Consider the following 20,450-nt stretch of genomic DNA (forward strand, 5'->3'; position numbering starts at 1 on the left):
AAGAAGTAAAGTGGAGAGGTGCGCAGGGAGGGAGGAACACTACCTCGCACTAGCTAACACGGGGAGGGCTCCATCAAAGCGGCCTCTTTAGGGAGCTTCCCTCCAGAGCGCCCCCCTCACAGGAGCTTCTTAAACAGGAGGAGGAAAATATCGTTCGCGTTCAAGTTGTTCATGTCCACCTGCTGCACTTGTATCTCCTTGTCGTCGAATTTGATCCGCTGCTTGATTTCTGCGGGGGGGGAAGCGGTAAAAAGGGGGCGGTAAAAATGGGCACAAAAAAGAAGCGCTAAAAAGACAACTCCGCTGCAGCTCCGCTAACACGCCGCTAATTCACGCTAATGCACGCTAATGCACCCTGGGGAACCTACCCAGCAACTTGAAGAAGTGCCTGTTGTCGGGGACCTTCAAAATGAAGAGGCACTGGCTGGAGGCAGTGACCTCGGAGTAGACCCTCTTCACCGACTTACAGCTCTGCAGGAACTGCTGTATATTCTGGTAGGCTAACTCACAAATGGCAAATTTGAAAAGGAGAAAGAGGGAGATGTATTTATTTCTGTTGAGGTACTGGTTGACGTGGGAGGACTTGTCCATTATGAGGTTGAGGAGGACTCGGTGGAGCTTGGAGAGGCTCATGAGTAGGTTATTTTTTTTTTTTTTGCTCGGGCGGAGGGGCAGGAGGCTGTTGTCTTTGCTCCTCTTGACGATTTTGAAAATGCAGAAGAGGTTGCGCAGGTTGAGCGCGTTTCTTTTGGCGTTCTGCTCGACGAGGGGGACGGCGCCCCGGCTGCGCCGCTCGTCCGTGTCGCTGCGGTTGCTGGTTCGGTTGCTGATTCGGTCTCTGCTGCGCTCTCTGCCACGGCTGCCGCTACCACTGCCGCTACCGCTACCGCCGCTGCCCCGCTCGTCGAGCGCCCTCACCACCCTGCAGAAGCGAACGCACGCGCGCTTGTTCGTGCAGAAGAAAACCCGTATGTACTCGCTTATCTTGGCCTGGTCGATGCCCTTCAGCTTCAACTGGAAGGAGTAGTAGCTCTGGAAGCTCCTCATCATGTTCTTCGTGTAGTTCGCATAGGTAATTTCGTTCTGGTTAAACAGGTACAAGTAGTCGTAGTAAAAGATGTCCGTGTATATATGCGTGTAAATCACAAAGTTGGTCGGGGCAAATTTTATCTTCAAAATGTTCTCCTTTATGAATGCGTTGATTATGCCTTCGTTGACGCTTTGGATGTTCGACGATATGGGGCACTCCGTTTGGTCCTCTCGCGGGAGGTTCTCTCCCCCGTCAGGGGGGGTCAGACCAAGTTGGCGGTTCACTTGGCTGTCAGGAGTTATACCAAGTTGGTGTCCCCCCTTGCCGCCGCCCTCTCCCCGCTCGTTCACCAACAGGACGTTCCTCAAAATGAGGTTTATGTAAATCTGCGAGCAGAAATCTATATTGTCATTCAGCTTGTAGAGGAAAATAATGCGGTCGTTTCGAAGGAGGTTGATGATGAGCTCCACCTTCTTCTTCATCCCGCCACTGAGTTGGTTGCAGTTTATGTGCAGGTCGCAGCGCAGGTTGACGGTGAGCATGAGGAGGTGGATAACGTAGAGGAGCTCCGCGTTGCTGAGGGAGATGTTCTTGTACGTCAGGATGACCTTCACGTGCTCGTAGATGGTCATGTTGGGGATGAGGGCGATTTTGTAGTCGCGCTCGTCCTTCGTGCGTTCGTCAGTGTGGCAATCCGTAGTGCGTTCGTCTGTGTGGCCATTGGTGTGCCCATTGGTGTGCCCATTGGTGTGCCAATCCGTAGTGCGTTCGTCCCTCCACCCCGCTGACCCCCTGGCGAAGAAGAGCTTGAAAAAGTAGAGCACATTCAGGTCGTTGTTAAAGATGGAGGAGAAGGTGTATATCTTGTAGGGCCTCATTTTCACGTTGATGTCCTTGAGGATGTACTTTTGGTCTGCGTGATGGCCTCCGCGGGGGTGTTGCTGGTGGGGGGGGTGGCTGCTCCCCTCTGAGCCGCTTCCCCCGCTGTGGCTTCCCTCATCGGATGATCCCTCCTCTCTTGCTGGTGCTTCTTTGCCATTCCCATTGGGCATTGCGGAAGTCTCTTTGGTGTCCTCCTCAGATAGCTCCTCGCTGAATCTCCTGTACGTGTCTGTGGCGACGGTTCTCTGGGGCAATCGTAAAACCCTGCTTGCGTAGGTGAGCAGCTTGGAGAGGCCCTTCTTTTCTACCCGTTCGTCCCTCTTGTACTCTCTGTTAGTAAGGTAAAAGTGTCTCACTGCAAAGGAGTACTTCTGCTTGGAGTGGGGCCTTCCCGCGCCGTCACTCGATTCCCCGTTGGTGCTGCTCTGTAGGTCACTTCGCTGCTCAGTTGGGTTTTCACTCGGCAATTCATTATTATATTTTCTCTCCGTTTCATCCACAGTCTCTCTGCTCGCACCCCGGTTGAGGCAGTACAACTTGTAAAAGAGCACCAGCAGGTACAGCGCGCAGTTCACGATGAGGAAGAGAAAATCCCCCGTGGTGTTAAAGAACGAGTTGGAGTCACTGCAAAATCCCTTCAACGCATCCGATGTGCGCACTGCACCCAATAATGTGTCTCCTGCCCCACGTGGGGATACACCGTCTGGATAGCTTCCGTGCAAGTGCCCTGTGTGTGTCCCCTGTTGGAAGTAGCTCCTGGAGGTGTCCCTGATTAGCTCTTCGTCAATTTGCTGCATGTGACGTCTCATGTTCAGGCATAAACTTCTGATGTTGAGCACATGGGAAAGAGAGAAAGAATCCAGGATGCGAAAAATGCAAACGAAGACGTGCGATAGGTTCATCAACACTTCATTGTTGTAGGCATATGAGAGGATGACCAAGACGTAAATGACAATGCTAATGATTCCACAGAAAATAAAATTAACAAAGACGAAGAGGATGTAACTGTGCAGGTAGAGAGAGGAGAAGAGGGAGATAGACAGGAAGGTGTTAAACCCGTAGAGCATCAAAAAGAGAAAAAAAGACGGAAGAACGAATTCGCGGTACTGAAATACGTAGAGAATAAAAAAGAGGAGGAGGATATAAATTAAATAATACATATACTCCAGCAGCAGGATCTGCAAATAATGCACATATTTGTGGACGTTAAATTTTTGAAACACCTTTCTGTGGTCTATTTCGTTGCGCAGCTTTTCGAAGAAGACGCAGAAGAAGATGACGATGGAGAGGAAGACGTACATGTTGATGTAGAAGTCGCGCAGGAAGTACTCGTGGAATTTGATGGGGAACGGCTCGTTGATCACGTCGATTTGGTTCTTCCGCGCGGGGGGGGGCGGTGTAGCGGTAGGAGTAGCGGTAGGAGTAGCGGTAGGAGTAGCGGTAGGTGTAGCGGTAGGAGTAGCGGTAGGTGTAGCGGTAGGTGTAGCGGTAGGTGTAGCGGTAGATGGGTGTGATTTCGTATTGTCTGCCCATTGGGGGCTCCCTCCACCTCGGTGCTGCATCCCGCTCTGAAACTCCGCCAAAATGTTGAAAGCCGAGTTGGTGTAGTAGGCATAGGAATGTATAGAGGTGTAGTTGCAAAAGAGATTCACGCTGACATCCACATCTGTTCTGTAGTCCAGGTCTCCCTGCTTGGTCTGCTTCTCGTTAATCTGAAATATGTACGTGCCCAGGGAAATGTCTTTCTGCTGAGTGGACCTCCTCTCCAAATAATTATGAACATGTTCATACAGATTGTCCTCGTTTATCAATTCGTCGATGTAGTTAATCTTCTCGTTTATGCAGTACCTCTCCAACAGGGAGTTGATCGTGCTGTTATAGAAGTTGAAGGAGTCGGTTGGAAGGTGGGCCTGGTTGTCTCTCCAATTTTGATTTATCCCTGGGGGGTGATTCTCCATCTGTTTCATTGGTACTACCGCTTTGCTTTTCCACTTTCTTCCCTTCCACTGACTGACCCATTTGGAGGTGACCTTCCCATCTGTGCTGCTTGGCCGTCCCCCATCGGGGCCCACCTCAGAGGTATATATAATGTAGTAGTTCAGCGTGCTGGTCTTCAAATGATTTGACGAAATGGTGGAGTAATCCAGCTCTATGTTTTCTATTTTTCCGAAGAGGGAGACGCACTTTATTATGAGGAGGCCGAAGGAGAGGAGGAAAATTGGCACGAGGAATTTGTACCAGTAGAAGCTGGTGTTGCAGAGGTCCTTCTTCAGCTTTAGGGAGAGGGTGGGCCTGACGTACGTGGAGAGGAAGTTGGCCAGCCGAGCGGTCAGCGGCTCGGCCAGGTGGGGTTTCCCCATGTTAGGGGTGCAGTTTGGCTCCTGCCCCTTCTTCTCCGCCCCTTCTTCACCAGTGGCTCTCCCCCCCCTAACCAGGATACCCCACAGATAGCCCCAATCGGGGGGGCCAGACCCACCACCACCCCCGGGGGGAGGAGCCGAGATGGCCAACTTGCTATTCAACTCATTAAAATACCTAACGTTGTCAAAAAAAAGATAAAAGAGAGGATCCATTTTGATCAAATTTCTAAGGTCCCTATCTTGGACGTTCTTCAAAAGGTTCTTCTTTTCATGGTAAGTGTAAATATAAATATACGTGTAGTAAATGTCGATTGTCTTTAGCTCGTATGTGAGGATGTGTCTGAATCGCTTTAGCACGTAGAGCAGCTTCTTCAGCGACTCCGTCTCGCTTATCTTATATGTGCAGTACACGTGAGTGGAGTTGAAGAAGATGAAGCACGTTTTGTTTTCTTCCCGCACGCTTTTCACCAGGTGGATGATGTCCTGCTTGATCGTCTCCGGGGGGTTGCTGGGCGCGCCGGGGTCGGTTAGGAAGTCGAACAGGTTGCTCTCAGGGTTGCCACTACTGTTTTGGCTACCTCCATTTGGACTGTCGCCAACGTTACTGCTACTATGACTACCTCCACTTTGCAGGGCCCCCCCCCCAAAGCGCACATTCAAAACGAACTTGTAGTCGATGAGCCCCCGGAACTGCCGCTTCGTCCCGTTGAAGATGACCTGCCCGCTCTTGATGACGGCGATGTCGTTGGCGAAGTTATTGGCCTCGTATATGTCATGGGTGCAAATAAAAATGATGTTGTTCTTTTTAATTTTCTCAAAAAATTTAAAGAGCTTGGTCTTGGTCTTAATGTCTAGAGCGATGAAGGGCTCGTCCAAAATGTACACGTCTCTCTTGACCAGGAAGCAAATGAAAATGGAAATCTTTTTCTTTACATCATCAATGAGGTTCTTAATTTTATGGTTGAGGTACTTTGCTAGATCCAAATCGTTCATTATTTTTCGAGTCCTTTTTTTCTTCAAATAAGTCTCTACATCCTTATTGTAGTAGAGGAGGAATATGACGATGGTTTCGTAGAAGGTGAGGTTTTCGTAGAGGATTACGTTTTGGCTGCAGTAGCTGATTTCTATTTCGTGGTTGCTTTGGCGGGTTCTTCTTCCCAGGAGTTTTCGGAGGGGGGCGGCTCCCCTGGGGCGTCCGCGCGCGATCACGCGAGGGGTGCTGCCGCGATGGGAGCTGACGTGATGGCCGCCGCTGCAATCGCCGCTAACGCCTTGGCCACTTCCCCCCCCCCTGATGAAGTGTATTTCCCCGGCGTCCTTCGTGATCATCCCCGTTATGATGTTGATGAGGGTGGACTTCCCCGAGCCGTTTTCCCCCAACAGGACAAATATCCGGTTGCTCCTCAGGGTAAGCGAAACGTTTTTCAGCACGTCCTTTCGGCCGTACGTCTTGTTGACGTTCTTGATGACTAGGTAGCAGTCCGAGGGGGGGTCCGCGGCGCGCAGAGGCGCCAGCCGCTTCCGAATCGGCCGTTGTGCTTCACCAGTTGGGCTCCGCCGCGTCGGCCACGTCGGCCGCGTCTGACACTTCTGCCGCTTCTCCTCGGGGGCGCCGTCGGTCAGCTCCAGCATGAAGCAGTCCGCCTGGCTGCACCCGCTCGACCCGCTTCGATCTATTGGCCCACTTCTTCCTCTTCTTTCTCTTCTCCCTCTTCTTCCGCTTCCCCCTCTTCTTCCGCTTCCCCCTCTTCTTCCACTGCTACACATTTGCGGGGCACCCCCCCCCCGGAGGTAGAGCTTCCCCTGGTGCCTGTTCCGGTGGTGTATCATGTAGGTCAGGATGCACGTCAAAAGGGCGAAGGACAAAACGGAGTACAGCAGAAGGTGCATTAAGCAAATATTCTCGAATTTAATAAACATCTCGGGGTAGCCAATCTGAATGCCATTTTTAATTAAAATGAAAATGAAATCCAGCGCCAAGCAGAAAGACGCATGAGGGATTAGCAAGACGAAGAAGGAGAGCACGTCTCCAACTCCAGAGTGAATAATCAAACGGAAAGATGAAAATAAAAAAAAAATTAAAAAAGAAGCAATGTAATTTATTGCACTATTGTCGGAGAAGTGCATGCAAATGACAGTGAAAAGTAAACTGCTCACTATGAACATGTACATGTAAAAAAAGAGAATAAAAAAATTTACCATTTTTTTAAAAATGTATACATGTATGACGTAAGTGAAGAGGATGTTATAGAAAAACAAAACGATGAAGTAGAAGAGGAGCCAGGAAAAGTAATAATAGTATTTATTTATCTTCAAACAGAAGAGGAAATTCTCCATGCTGACCTTCCTCTCTTTGTTAATGTCAAAACAGATGTTCACGATGAAGAGGCAGACGCACAGGAACATCACCACGCGGAAAATGTTCTTTTCGAATGTGTCGAAGGCGTTAATCTTCATGCTCCTCATGGGCATCTTCAGCAGGAAGAAGTCGTTCAGGTGGAGTGAGCCACGCGACCGACTAGCCGTGTCTGTGGCCGGTACGGCCGCGTCCGTGGCGGAGTGCGGCGAAGCATGCCTCCCCAGCTGCGCGTTATACCTGAGCATAAACAAGTTAAAGTGATACTCCAAAACGATGAAGAAGCTGCTGTAGTACCACTCGTTAAAATACACGTTTAGGGACAAATCGTCCACGGTATTAAAATTCACAAAATTCTGCTTCAGATTTATGTTTATATCATTGAAGAAGTAGTTCTCGCTAGACGTCAGCAGCGCGTAGTCCCCCACTCTGATTTTGTAGCTCACGTTCGTGATGACGTCTCTCTGTTTTTGCAGCGGCATCCCCAGGTGAGTGTCTCCAATGGGCTTGGCCATTCCGCTATTGTTAACTATTTTTTCTCTGCTGCTATCTTTACCATCGCTAGTCGGCTTAACTGTGGTCGTCTCGTTCGTGTGACTCGCCTCGTTGGCCTCGTTGGCCCCGTTGGCTTCGTTTCCCCCCTTGGCCGCGGCACCGCCGGGGCGCCCGGTGGGCTTCCGCCCCAACACGTAGGAGAAGCGCAACCGGTTCTGCTGCCCCAGGTGACTTACATTTTCAATGCCGAGCAAGCCGCACGCTCTGTTCGTCTCGATCAAATTATTTTTCACGAAATTAAAAAAAAACAATTTTCTCCGCTCGTCCTGGAAGAAGGCATTGTGGCTACTTTCGTCCTTCAGCTTCTTTATATCCCTAATGAAGGACCTGTACAGCTGCGTGCTTTTGACCTTTCTCAGGGTCTCCTCATCAATCTGCAACTTTAGCAGCACCTCGTAGTCGTTTTCTGGGTGCACATCTCGGTACAGCTCCTCCAGGGTTATGGCCTTGCCCCGTTTCAAATTGTTTTTAAAGGAGTGCACTAAGGGGGAGAGCTCCTCCCCTCGGCCATCGCCTAGATTATCGCCTCTATTATCGCCGCCATATCTTTGGCTCCCGCTGGCCAAGTCACTCTCCCGAAGCTGAATGGCATACTTCAAATTCTGCAGGCACTCCTCCTCGCTGCTGTACACCCGGAATATGTTCAGGTCGTTTTGGTTGGCGTAGGCGAGGAAGGCCCTGGAGAGCTCGTCGTCCGGCGTCAGGCAGATGTGGTTCACGTACACGTCTTCGCCGATTTCTCTGCGGGGGGGAGAAGTGGCACGGGTGAGGAAGCGGGGTGTGGAAGCGGGGTGTGGAAGTGGCATGGTTGGGGAAGCAGCTTGCGTGTAGCGGTCTCCTCCCACCACAGCACCCCGTTTGGACACATTTGCCATTTCTCTTTTCGCTTTCCCTTTCTCTCTCCTTTTCCTTTTCCTTCTCCGCGCGGCCTACCTGGAGCACAGCTCGTTGCTCAAAAATAAGACGTACTGCCTGATGGTGTCGTTCAAATCTATTTTATCATTTTCGGAGAAGTTGTTGTAGATCTCGAGGGAGTCTGCGGTGAGGAGAGGCGGTGGAGGGTGAAGCGGTGGAGGGTGAAGGGGTAAAGCGGTGGAGGGTGAAGGGGTAAAGCGGTGAAAAGGTGCCACGGTGAGGGCGTAAAACGGAACACCGCGCTCCCCGTATGCCTTACACTTGTCGCTGATATTCCTAAGGAACAAATGAAATGATACTAACAGAAAGGGGATCAACAAAAAGAAAAAGTAAAGAACAAAATCCTTTCTCTTTTCATAGTACGTCTTTTTGACCAAGCCGTATAGCTTACGGAGCTTCATCCTAATTTGCCGCGCAGTCGTTATTCTCAAATGGGGTTAGGAGTATCGAAATTGGGGAGTAGTATCAGAAGAGAAGAGGAGGAAGAAGAAGAAGCAGATGGGGAGAAATAAAAAAAAAAAAAAAAAAAAGTGAGCAGTAGGGAGAAAAAACGGGGTAGTCATCATAACGTGGTGCGTACGTACAGGTGCAATTGCTTCAAGGTAGCGCAAACTTCGAGGGGAGGAGAATCTACCACAAGGGGAGCGGCGCGCGTGTGTGCCGATAAGTTCATATGTCTACGGCTACACGCGCACATCTACGCAGAATCATACGGCAACACGCACACATCTACGCAGAATCATACGGCAACACGCACACATCTACGCAGAATCATACGGCAACACGCACACATCTACGCAGAATCATACGGCAACACGCACACATCTACGCAGAATCATACAGCTACACGAACACATCTACCCAGAAGCATACTTCTGCACGCGTGCATCTACACAGGAAAACTCTCCTGCATGCGCGCATCTTACATGCAGAAGGGGCAAACGCGAGCGAGGCAAATAAATAGAGGCAAACTCATCGTCATACAAGGCGGGAAATCTCAACGCACATGTGGTGATTTAGAGAACACTTGGAGGAGATCCAATGTGATTCCTCAACATCAGGGTGGAAACTCGCACGCGCAGGTTTATGTGGACTATGCATCTACCGCTGCGTGTGCTTCTGCATATCTGCCCAACCCTGCTGACAAGCACTCATTTGAGCAGCTCCAACGGGAACGGCTCTCTTCGTACATTAAAAAAAAAGGAGAAAAAAAAAAAAAAAAAAAAACTAATATAGTGTAATATAATACAATACAATACAATACGTTGTAGTAAGCTAATCTAACGTACAGTAGGATCACCTAACCTAACCCAGTATAATATAACATAACGTAATCTAGGCTAGGCTAGGATCGCTAAGCTGAAATGAACCAAACACGGGGTCAATGACGAATAAGCAACGGAAGAGTCACTTTACTAACATAAAAAAAAAAAAAAGTCACAAAGGAAAGGATTAAAAAGATTTTTTTTTTTTTTTTCAAATTAGGGTCATCAATTAATTTAATTAATTTTCCAAAAAAAATTAGCACAACGGCATGCGGTGAGAAAAAAAAAAAAAAAAAAAAAAGAGAGAGAGAAGCGCCGGAGAAAAAGCGGTAAAAGGAAAGAGGCGCAAATGAAAGGAACAAACGACGGGGCGAACCACGGTGCGAATGAGAACGACCTGGGCGGGGGGTATACAGAACTGCGGGGTTCGGGGAAAGGCGCCTTCGCCCCCCAAAAAACACAATGCTACGCTACGATGCACTGCCCGTTGCTAATTTTCTTGTCACGACGATATATTTATTAATAATTTTACCGACGTTGCCATCACACCACTGTTGCTTGGTTGCTTCTTTATTTTTTTTTTTTTTTTTTTTTCCCATCTTTTGTTCTCCGCACAATTTTGGGGTTCACGTTTTACATGCAAATTGAAAAAAAAAAAAAAAAAAGAAACGGTCGCACGGATGAACGGACGAACGGACGAACCAACAAAGGGACTGCCAAAATGTATGTATACCTTTATCCATGCACAGCCATAGGATCAACTTACGCGAATGTTTTTTCCCTTTTTACGTGCCTTTTTTATATGTACGACTACGCGTTGCTCCCAAACGGTTGATGCGTTCAGGTGGGCACTTCGAACCCGGCTGTGTAAACCTCTGGCCAGTGTGCCTCGCGCGGAGGCAGCTGCTGTTTTGGTAGTTCACAGTGGAGGGGGCCACTTGGGGGGAAATTATACACCTCTTTCGAAACACACCGATGTGTATACACTTACGCACTCTCCCCGTGGGGGTGGTAAACTCCCGCGACTCCCTGCATGCAAATTTCCCTCGTTCCATTTGGACCCACTATTGTGGAAAAAGGATGGCGAATTAACTCACCGAGGGGTTTCGCTCAGGGGGGCTTTCCTTGTGTGGAGGTGGGCAAATTCCTCGCGTGTGTATGTACATATGTGTACCCGCTTCTCCCCTCCGCTGGGCGCACCTCTGCACGGGGCCCATGCCCACTCGCCACAGACGGGCTGCAAAATGAGTTACAACTTGTTAAAGGAAATAATCTCGGCGGACTGAACGAGTCCTTCGACCTCCTCATCCAACTCTTCGCCTTCCATCAATTCCTGAAGCTCCTTTTTCTTCTTAACGTCCTGCTCACTTAGCCCCACGTTCTCTATCATCTCGATCAGTTCGTCTGTGTTTATCAAGTCGTCCACGATGACGCAGGAGACCTGCGGGCGGGGGGCGAGGTACGCATGGGGAGATGACCACGATGTGGTGACCGCCATGTGGAGGTCATAACAAACGTGTCAATGCTCATACAGCTGGTGCGCGCCACTAGGATAATAAGCGTATACGCGCCAATCGGCTATGCGCACAAATGGGGCACCGAACATATTGAATCCATTGGGGGGGTCCCCAAACGGGGCAACGCTAAACGTGTGCACTTTTGAGCGCACATTACCTGTAGCTTGAAGAGGCCAAAGGCAAAGGGCGTCTTTTTGTGCGCCTTTCCCCAGGTCAGCCCCTCCATTTCGATTTCCTTCACCAGTTTTAACACTTCGTCCAGGTTGGTTTCTTCTCCGTACGGCTTTATGTCGATAATGAGGGAGGACCTGCCGAATTGGGGGAGGGGCGGCGCCATGAGTGGGGGCACATACATACATGCATATGTATGTACTCATGGGTGTCACGTAGCAATGCAGAGCTAGCCATGGAGGTGGCTGCTCTGGTGTCCCCCCTATGTGCGCCCATCCACTTCCACTTCCACTTGGTTTATTCCCAGTGGGCCCATTTTCGCCTTACTTGTTGATGACTGGTTTCTTGCCTGGCTTTTTCCCCGGCTGCTCGCTAGCCGTGCCCGCCTGACTGCCTTCGTTATGCAGAAGGTAGTAGCTGAGGGGTACGTACAACTCGTCGTATGTGTTCGCCATTTTGTTTTTCTCTTTTCTGTTCTGTTTATGTTTTTTTTCTCAACCTGTTCGGTTTTCACTTTTGACGCTTTTCCCAATTTGCCTATTATGAGCAGGCGGTTTTATTTTTTTTTCGATGCGCACGTTTTGCTAAGCTAGCGATAAAATTGGTTTACGCGGAGAGCGCTGCTTCTTTCGGTTGGGGTTAAACCTCGTGGAGCAAAAGGGAAAGTGCTATGGGCGAAATGACAGGGCGAGGGAAAATGCTTCTTTTATTCGTAAAATTATTTTCATGTGCCTGATGCGGCCGAAGTGTTTTTCTCACGTAAGGCACTTTTCGCGCATAAGCATATGCTTTAATGATATGCGCACAAGGAAATACTTCCCCCCCAACTTCTCATTCTTACGTGCTCGCTTATACGTTCGGTGGTTGATTCAAATATGGAGCCGCCAACCTGCGCGCGGGGCCGGCAATCCTTTTTTTTTTATATTTCAAGTCCACATTTTAACCTGAACAGTCATATTTTTTTTTTTCACATTTGGGGAGAGTTTTCCCACTTTTGAAACATTCTCTTTTTTTTTTCTCCCCCCATTTTGTTATATTAAGCCATCGGGGGATTTATTTCCCTTCCAAGTAGTTACCTTTTTGAATTCAAATTTGTTGAAAAACTGGGAAGGGCGTTACTAATCCCATCGCACAAGGTTAGGATTAATCAGCTAGCTTTTCACGAAAAAAAAAAAAAAAATTGCACACAAAAAGGCTTCAAAAATTGTATGAACAGATCAGGCGATTAAAAAAAGCGTTGCACACACATAAATAAATAAATGAGTATAACATATGTAATAATAGGTACATGCCCATATGCACACTTTTGGGGCTGCCACGTGGGGGAATGGTCCTACATGCGGGGGGACTTACCCTTCGAGCGAACAAAACATTCGTTCAGCTGCGTGCAGTTGCTTCCTCCTGTGCGCACATTCATTCCGAGCTCCCCTCACCAACGAGGCAACACCGTATCGTTCTTCTTCTCTCAAACCTCTGTTAATCCCACCGCTGCGTGATGTCTTTCCCTCTGTGCTTAATGTCGCCTTTTTCCCTTTCTCCTATCACCGCGTCCGCTGCTACGCCTGCTGCTACGTCTACTGCTATGCCTGCTGCTGTGCCCGTTGCTTCGCCCCCTGCTGCCGCTGTTATGTGTGCGCCGCTCACGCTTGCGAGATTCTCCCCCTTTGCTGCGGTGAGACTTATGCTTGTCACGTACGTGGGTCATATCATCGTCATGTTTTCTATCCCTCCGTTTGTGCCTTTTTGGCGACGTGGATCTCTCTCCATGGCGTCTCTTCCTTTTTTCTGCAACGTTGTGGGACGAAGTGGACCGCCGATCTTCATTCTCCTTTTCTCCCTTGCCATCCCTTTTGTTTAACGATTTTTCAAAGTTGAGGGCCCACAATTCGTCTTCATCCATCAGTTTCTTCCGTTTTTCCTCATTCTGTTTATTCCGTATTTTATCGAACGTTTTGGTTAAATTTATTTCGCTCTCTATGACGTTGTACACGCCGATTCCTTGTCCCTCAGCGCCGGTGGGTTTGTATTCGTTTTGTCCCTGCAGGGGGGTTGAAGAAGAGAGAGAGAAAAAAAAAGGGAGGGGGTATAAGTGAGGTGCGCACGGAGCAAGCAGCACATCGAAGGTGTGGCACTACACATAAGCTTCCACCTACATATGTACAAACGCGCAAATATATGCGCTGATGAATGCGTGGAGCGTTACATCGTCGTTGGCGTATTTCTGGGGGAGCCTGTAATTTAAAATGTGGTCAACCACTAGGGGCCGGTCCAGCAGCTTGTATCCGTTAAAGTTGTCCACCGCTAGCACTGTGCTGCGCTGGTCCTCGTAGGATAGGAAGCAGTACCCCTTGGATTTTCCTGCAGGGGGGGAGGGCGCACACAGGGGAGATGTAAGAAAGAAAGAACAGCTAAGTGCTGCACCAAATGGTGATGCTGCCATCACACGTGCGGATAATGTAGTGGAGAATCCTTGGGACCACCTTTTTACAGTTTGGTCGAATTACCTGTCTCCTTGTCGCGCACCAGGTTAACGTCTATCGGTTCGCCAAACTGCGAAAATACGATAACGATGTCTCCTTCGGTTAGTCTGCTGTCCAGGTTGCCTGCTCAGGGGGATTCGCGGCCGAGTATATGTAGAGTGGCGCTCCGATGTACGCAGCGGTGAAGTGACGGGAAGTCTCTCTCGCTATTGCGACAGTTGTTGCTGCCTCCCCACTGGTCGCCTACCTATGTAGATGTAACTGGAGTCCTTATACTGGTCGTGCCATGAGGTTTGCTCGCTTCCAATGTTCTTCAGCTCCGCTTCGTTCAATTTTTCGACGCTCCGTATTTTATCGAATATGCCCATTTTTGCGCGGCCCTTCGGTTCTTTGCTGCTTCTCCGTTTGTTCCTCCCTGTTGTTAACTGCGCTAATGGGACATGCGCACCTCAGGCTGTGATGACGCTAATCCGTTGGCATTTGCCCAGCGGCATTCCATCACAGCTGCAGATGTGTGCATAGACACTGTAACATGTATGTCATTTTTTTGCTCCTTTTTTTGCTTCTTTTAACGGTACGGATGAACGGGGAAAGGGCGAGCGTGTGAGGGGTGTGGGTGCCTTCCAAATGGAGCTTCCTCACTGGTTGGAGGAAATAAAAAATATTAGAGTCGCCCTCGAGACAGGTGGCCTCCGCCCAAGCGTGAAGGAGTACGTTTGCATAAACGTGTACTTGTACATGTACTTGTACCTGCCATGCTCGTGGGGGATGCGCTCCTCTGGGTGGACGCTCCCCTCAAAATGTTCTCACCGGAAAAAAATGTATATTCTTAAAAATGGCATATGCCCTTATTCACGTGTTGTTGCAAATCGCAAAAATGTGATACTCGTGTGGCGCATCACTCTGCCGCCTTTTCTTGCAGTACGCGAATTTTTTCGCATTCAAAATGGGAAAAAAAAAAAAAAAAAAAAAAAAAAAAAAAAGCTAGCTCAGCTGGGTTGACTTAAAAATGGTAAACGGGGTTGTATAGCAAAGTAGTCCTTTAAATGTACATAAAAAAAGGGAAGGGAATGTAGATGCGCTGCTAAGCATTGCAAATGTACGCGTGTGAGATGTAAATATATGTATATATGCGTATACATATGTATATATACGTATGCATTTTTTACGCACGAGTCGGCGAAGCGCCGCTGCGCGGGAAGGGGGGAATTTGAAGCGCCAAAAGTGAGCAGGTATATATCTTATGTGGTTACCACACTCGTGAAAACATGAACACAAATCTGCTGAAGAGGGGGGTCGCCCCCGCGCGATGGAGAACAAACACGCGCCGAAACGTAAACATATAGGGGGGAGGGGGCGGAGTAAGCTGCGCTGTTCTCTCCCCCCGTCCACGACGTCCAGCTGTATGCTGTAAGAAGGAGAAGCCGCAATGGGGGAGCAGCAACCGCGTGGTAAATCACACTGAGGAACCATTCCCACCCCATTTGGGGACGCGTGCTAGGCGAAGGGAGCGCTCAGGGGTAGTACCTATACCCTGCAGTGCTTGTTCACTTTATCGGTCATTCGGCGGGAGATACACCATAAGGCTGCGCGGTGTGCTTCTCCGGCGGTGCGAGATGGGACCAGGTGGCACGGCCAAAGATGCATCACCATGGGGTGGTCAAAAGGGTGAAATGCTTCCACTACGTAGAGATGAAGTGACTTAAGTAGGATTGATGGTAGTGCCCCGTTCTCCTACCTTTGCATTGTAAGTGGAAGCGGGCAGCCACTCCAAACGCATAGACACTCCTATGCAGAGGGAAGTACACACCGGTGAAGGAGCTGCCTCACTTTCCTCTCACTTTTAACTTTTTCTTTCTGACGGATGAAGAATTCTCTTCGTGATGTTCGTGCTTTATATTTTCCTCCACGTGTGGGAGTTTCCTCTTGTTGCTCCTACCCGTCTCATTGTTGGTCAGCAGCCTGCCTACCTGAGGCTCACGCTTCGCTCTCCCCAAGGTGATTACATCGGTGGTGTTTTTTGCCTCCATCGGATCAGTAAAGGGAGTCACCTGGGCAGAGTCCCCCCCGTTGGCGTCGTAAAAGTTGTCTCCATGATGCTCTGCAAAATGGTCGGAGCAGTGGGGTGGATTATCTTCCGCCGCATTAGGGTTGTTAAAGAGGCTCCCTGTCCCGTTTGAAGCGTCATGGGGATAATCCTTTGTGGCGTCGCTAGGGTGCCCCCTATTAGTGCTATCTAACATTTGGCTGTACTTTATAACCCCGTGGGGTGCCAGCTCGGTGAGGATGCTTTTGCCCGCCTGCTCATTTAGGACGAGGCGGGGGTCTGCGTTGAGGCCGCTCTGCAGGAATAACTGCGACACGTCGGTTTTTATAATCGGGGCGTGGGAGGAGCTCTCCATTTTTTTGCTGATCGTGTCCATCAAGATGCTGTTTTGCATGTCGGTGAGGTTGTCTTGGAAGGTCTGCAGTTGTTGCCGTTTGCCCCGGTGATTCCTCTGTACATGTTCGTCTTGCTTCGCCCCGTCAGCGGGGGTGGCGCCCTCTTCCACGGCCGCCACAGGGGGTGCATCCGAAGTTGGAAGCTTCATCCCTGCCATGGGTATCTCTGACGAGGGCAACTCCCCCGCCAGGTTGCCCCCTCGTGTGTGCACTTGATCAGCGCAATTCGCTCTTAGGAGAAGCTCATTCGGCTCCTCCACTGCTGTACTCACGTCTGCAGAGCGCTTCAACCGGGGGGGTGCATCCCCCGAGAGGGCATTTCCTGGTGCGCCCCCCCCGGAGCGAATAAAATGGTCCAGATCCTCCCCCACAACGGAGTCGAAAACGTTCAGCAGCAGCAAATCATCCGGGTCATCCCCCGCGGGGAGGGAATCAATTTTCTGTTTAATTTCGTCTGACTTAATTTTAATAAGCTGCTCATACACGGAAATGTTCTGTTTCAGTCCGAGGATGGGCACTTTCCCGGAAGCGTTTTCCTTCCTCTGGTAGCAATGGTGGACGTTCTTGTAGAGCTGAAAGAGGACCTTCAAATTAGAGAAGCAGTCCTTCAGCTTGCTGTACCGTTGAAGAAGCAAGTCGTATTCCTTCTGAAGGAGGTCATTCCTTTTTAGTATTCTCTCCACGTCGCTTTCTTTATTATCGTTCGTTTGGACGGTCGCACACAGTTTGATGTTCCTCGCTCGGAAGGCATACTTAAGAGTGTTATTCGATTCTTGGAAGGACTTCCTTGACGGGTTAATATTGGCGATCATGACGACAAGGCAATTTCCTTCAAGGGAATTCTTCAACAGGTGGGTTAATTTGCTGTCCCTATATTTGACTCTCACCTTTGGGATGTGTTTATTAGACGCTAGGGAGTTAATACAATTGGCTAGCGCGAGGAGGGACTGGTTAATGTAGGAGCCTTCCTTAAACCTTTCGCCTTTATTGGACGTGGCACTAGCTCTCTCCGAACCAGCTAAATCGACGAAGCATAATTTGGCCTTATAACATATTGGGTTCATATTACTGTCCACCATTTCGTTATGCACATAAATCTGTAGAATGGCATGGGATCGACTGGATACTTTGTTTTCCCTAGTAGGAGACATTTTCCTATTTTTCACTCCCTCATTGATTAGCATCATCGCTTGTTCGTATGTTTCTACGTGCACTTCGCATAGGTTGCTTACGCGCACTTCGGCTGTATCTTCTTGCACCTCCAACGGTTTGTTCTTCTCCTTCCCAAGGAGGTCCCTAATGGTTTCGTTATACACCTCTAGGAAGCTCATCAGGACTTTTACCCTCTCATATCTCTTCTCCTTAATGATGGTGAATAACTCCAGGAGGGACAGCTGCACGATTCCATTCTGGTTCTTATCATCCAGCATGGTGTATGTTTTTCCTGAGCCTGTGGCCCCATAAGCAAAGACAGTCCCATTAACTCCCTTGAAGACGTGAGGGATTAACGGCTTGGCGGTGTGCAGAAAGACATTTTCTTGACTAGCATTAACGTCGAATACTACATCGAACACGTAAGTTGCTTGTTTTTTTTTTTGGGAGAGTAGGTAGCATTCTTTTTGATTCTCCTTTTCTATGAGGACGTAGTTTTTGTTGAAAATAGAGACGATATTTTCTTCCCCTTCTGAAATGGGTTTAATCCTCACGGCGACTTTTACATTTGAGTATGCGTTTAGGGTGCTTATGAGGTTGGAACTGTCTGCCCGTTTCAACGCATTAGTCTCTCCGTTGCTGCCGTAGGGGGAGGGGCCTGCGCAGGAGGTGGGGTTATACGTGCTGGAAGCTGCCCCCCCTCCACTAGAATTCACGCTGAGGATGTTCTTTATGTTAATCTGCGGGATGTATATGCTGTCGTAAATATTTTTGGACGTTATGGGGTACTCGCTGATGTGGTCCATCACGTTTTTGCTGGCTTGGCTCTTCGTCACGGACAGCCTGCTTCTGCTTTTGGTTTCCATGGTCCCGTTTTTCGCCTTCACTTCGCGCCTGACCACGCCGGGGGAGGTACTCCTGCAGGGGGAGCCACTTCTGCCGGGGGAGCTACTTCTGCCGGTGAAGCTGCTTCTGCCGATTGCGCCCATCACGCTGCCTCCACTCGCTCCCGCCGCGGCCTTCCGCTTGGGGGGCCGCCTCTTCTCACTGGGGACGGCCGCTGCCGCGCGCGCGCCGCTCCCGCTCGAGTGGGCGCCGCCGCCCGGCTGCGCTCGGCCGCGGCTTCGATTTCCGCCCGCGGGGTTGCTACTCTTGGCGCCGTCTTCCCTCGCGTTGCAGAATATTTTCAGCGTGCGGTCATTATGGCTGATTATGCTGTTCGCCTGGCTGTTGGGGCTGAACTTCTTGCCGCCAAAGCCGCGAGCGGGCCGAATGGCGCCAACAGGGCCAACAGGGCCAGCAGTGGCAACACCGCCAATAGGGCCAACCGGGCCAACAGGGCTAACCGGGCCAACCGCGCCAAACCCGGTGAGCAGCGGGACGCTGGTCAGGTTGTGGCTGCTTTTCAGGAAGGCCCTCTTGCTATCGCCGAGCGCGGGCTCATCGTTTGGGGGCCGCTTCACGTGCAAATTGTTCCTGTGTGCAAATCTGAAGTTCCTTCGCACGTCGCTAAACTCGGGCGAAATGGTTAGCACATTTATTTTTTTATTTTCCGCTGCGTCATTGTTGGGCACACAGGGAGGGGGGGTCCGCGCGGCAGTTTCGCCATTCGCCCCTTCTGCGCGGCATACTTCGCGGCCTTCTTTGCGGCTCTTTTCGCTACTTCCTTCGCGGCTCTTTTCGCTTCTTTCTTCGCTTCTTTCTTCGCTTCTTCCTTCGCCGCTCCCCTCGCTGCCTTTTTTTTTTTTTAAACTGGCTTGCTCCTCCCCATCGTTGTGCAGCGGGGCGGCCCCGTTTCCTTCCCTCTCGCTTTCGCCCGCCTCGCTCTGCGCTTCGAAGAAGATCGTGCCCCCCCTGGCGATGTCCTCGTTAGCAGCAGGAGCTGCGGGAGCGGCGTTAGCACTGTTATTCTTGTTTGCTTCGTTCGCTTCGTTCGCCTCGTTCGCCTCGTCCGCCTCGCTCGCCGCTAACGCCGCGCCCACCCCGTTCAGCTGCTTCAACTTCTTGTAGTTGACGTAAATTTCCTCCAAGCTTTTCCCGCCCTCTCCATCGTGACTCTTCGTAATTACGTTGGAGAGCTCCCCACTCATTTTATTTTTCCCCCCCCTACCCCTTTGGTACTGCGAAAGTGCTTACTATAAGCCCCTTTTGGCTAGTGAATCTGCACACACACACATGTGTGTGTGTGGTCAGGGCTAGGGGGAGGGGAGTGTTCCCTCGATAGGAAGAGAGAGCTCGCTGATTATCTCCGCAGAGTTTGTTCCACGTATATGACCATGCGTGGTACATGAGGACAGATGCACCCATTTAGGGACAGGGGGACCGTCCTTAGTAGAGCCCTCGGAATAATGCCAAGGGGGGTCTCTACTCCCTGGGTGTCTTCAAATGGGTAACCGGGAAATTGCAGCTCAGCACGCCTTTTTTAATGACCATTATTGGAAGCGATAAATTTTTTTGTGCGAGGGGATCTGGGCAGACAGGCATTTGCGTAGGTTAGAGGTGGTGCTCGTTGCTGCCTTGGGGAGAGTGAACCTACCTGTGGCACATAAGAACGGAAAAAAAAAAAAAAAAAATTTATATACTGGGGGATTTTCCCCTTAGAGGTACACATGTGTATACACTTTCCTGCGCTCTGCATACTGGCCTACTTTGCGTTTCCCCTCAGTGAGCCCGCCCCTCCAGCCGGTCGGCACATGTATACAAAGGTGTATGGGCATGTGGAGCGGCACCTTCGTATGGCGATGGAGCTGCACCTTCGTATGACGACGGGGCGATGAGCTACTATAGCGGCGCGCAGCGGAGATCGGCCGAGGCGTCAACTCTCATGTACGCCTATGCGCACGAAGCCCTCGCGCGGGATAGGCAAATGGACGGGGAAATAACTTCAAAAACAAACGCGTAAAAAGGAGATGTTTAAGTGTTAAAGTTTACGAAAAAAAAAAAAAAAAAAAAAAAATAGCCAAATTGGTTAACGCGGGACGATTGGTCAAATTCTTCGCCAAAACGGAGGCCCTCATCAAATCTGCCAAATTTGATGTTTTTTTTTTTTTTTTTTTTCTAACCCTTTTGCACATATAATTCAACGCACTCTATGCGATGGGTCCAGGCCCCTTATGCTAGACAAGTCTTTCCCATTGCTTCGTTCGTGCTGCCTTTTTCTTTCCCCCCCCGTTGGTTTATTTTCCCGCCATTTGGAGGTGTACATGGCATGCGCACGAGCAGGAACGTTTGTTCGCATGTTTGCATGTATGTATGCACAGGTGTAGGTATTTTTTTTTTTTTTTTTTTTTTTTTTTTTTCCCTGTGTGTGTGCCATGGTTCCACC

The 20,450-nt window shown here is 49.8% G+C and overlaps 4 protein-coding genes across 4 annotated transcripts, besides 6 other annotated features; all 4 read right to left on the reverse strand.

Annotated features, from left to right (window-relative positions):
- Nucleotides 1–116: 116 nt before the first annotated feature.
- On the reverse strand, nt 117–8,499 carry PVX_095250 (ABC transporter, putative; the record flags this gene model as incomplete). The annotated part of the gene is made up of 4 exons (XM_001614466.1): nt 117–229; nt 369–7,924; nt 8,117–8,219; nt 8,358–8,499. 4 exons carry the CDS (start codon nt 8,497–8,499, stop codon nt 117–119), a joined length of 7,914 nt encoding a protein of 2,637 aa, XP_001614516.1.
- Nucleotides 1,905–1,928: a microsatellite.
- Nucleotides 2,207–2,235: a microsatellite.
- Nucleotides 5,194–5,221: a microsatellite.
- Nucleotides 8,500–8,688: 189 nt separating the features above from the next.
- Nucleotides 8,689–8,765: a microsatellite.
- A 276-nt stretch (nt 8,766–9,041) lies between these two features.
- Nucleotides 9,042–9,061: a microsatellite.
- A 1,551-nt stretch (nt 9,062–10,612) lies between these two features.
- PVX_095255 (elongation factor 1, putative) lies at nt 10,613–11,506 on the reverse strand (the record flags this gene model as incomplete). Its single annotated transcript, XM_001614467.1, has 3 exons — nt 10,613–10,804; nt 11,038–11,188; nt 11,379–11,506. 3 exons carry the CDS (start codon nt 11,504–11,506, stop codon nt 10,613–10,615), a joined length of 471 nt encoding a protein of 156 aa, XP_001614517.1.
- Nucleotides 11,168–11,191: a microsatellite.
- A 1,058-nt stretch (nt 11,507–12,564) lies between the features above and the next one.
- PVX_095260 (RNA-binding protein, putative) lies at nt 12,565–14,467 on the reverse strand (the record flags this gene model as incomplete). Its single annotated transcript, XM_001614468.1, has 4 exons — nt 13,779–14,467; nt 13,556–13,654; nt 13,255–13,409; nt 12,565–13,089 (listed from the first exon to the last, which is right to left on the reverse strand). The coding sequence occupies exons 1-4, from the start codon at nt 13,897–13,899 to the stop codon at nt 12,565–12,567; spliced, it is 900 nt and encodes a 299-aa protein (XP_001614518.1). The 5' UTR covers nt 13,900–14,467.
- Nucleotides 14,468–15,357: 890 nt separating this feature from the next.
- On the reverse strand, nt 15,358–19,215 carry PVX_095265 (kinesin, putative; the record flags this gene model as incomplete). The annotated part of the gene is made up of 1 exon (XM_001614469.1): nt 15,358–19,215. One exon carries the CDS (start codon nt 19,213–19,215, stop codon nt 15,358–15,360), a length of 3,858 nt encoding a protein of 1,285 aa, XP_001614519.1.
- Between the last annotated feature and the right edge of the window lie 1,235 nt (nt 19,216–20,450).

The sequence above is a fragment of the Plasmodium vivax genome, chromosome 8 (assembly GCF_000002415.2).
Source record: "Plasmodium vivax chromosome 8, whole genome shotgun sequence".
Classification (NCBI taxonomy): domain Eukaryota; phylum Apicomplexa; class Aconoidasida; order Haemosporida; family Plasmodiidae; genus Plasmodium; species Plasmodium vivax.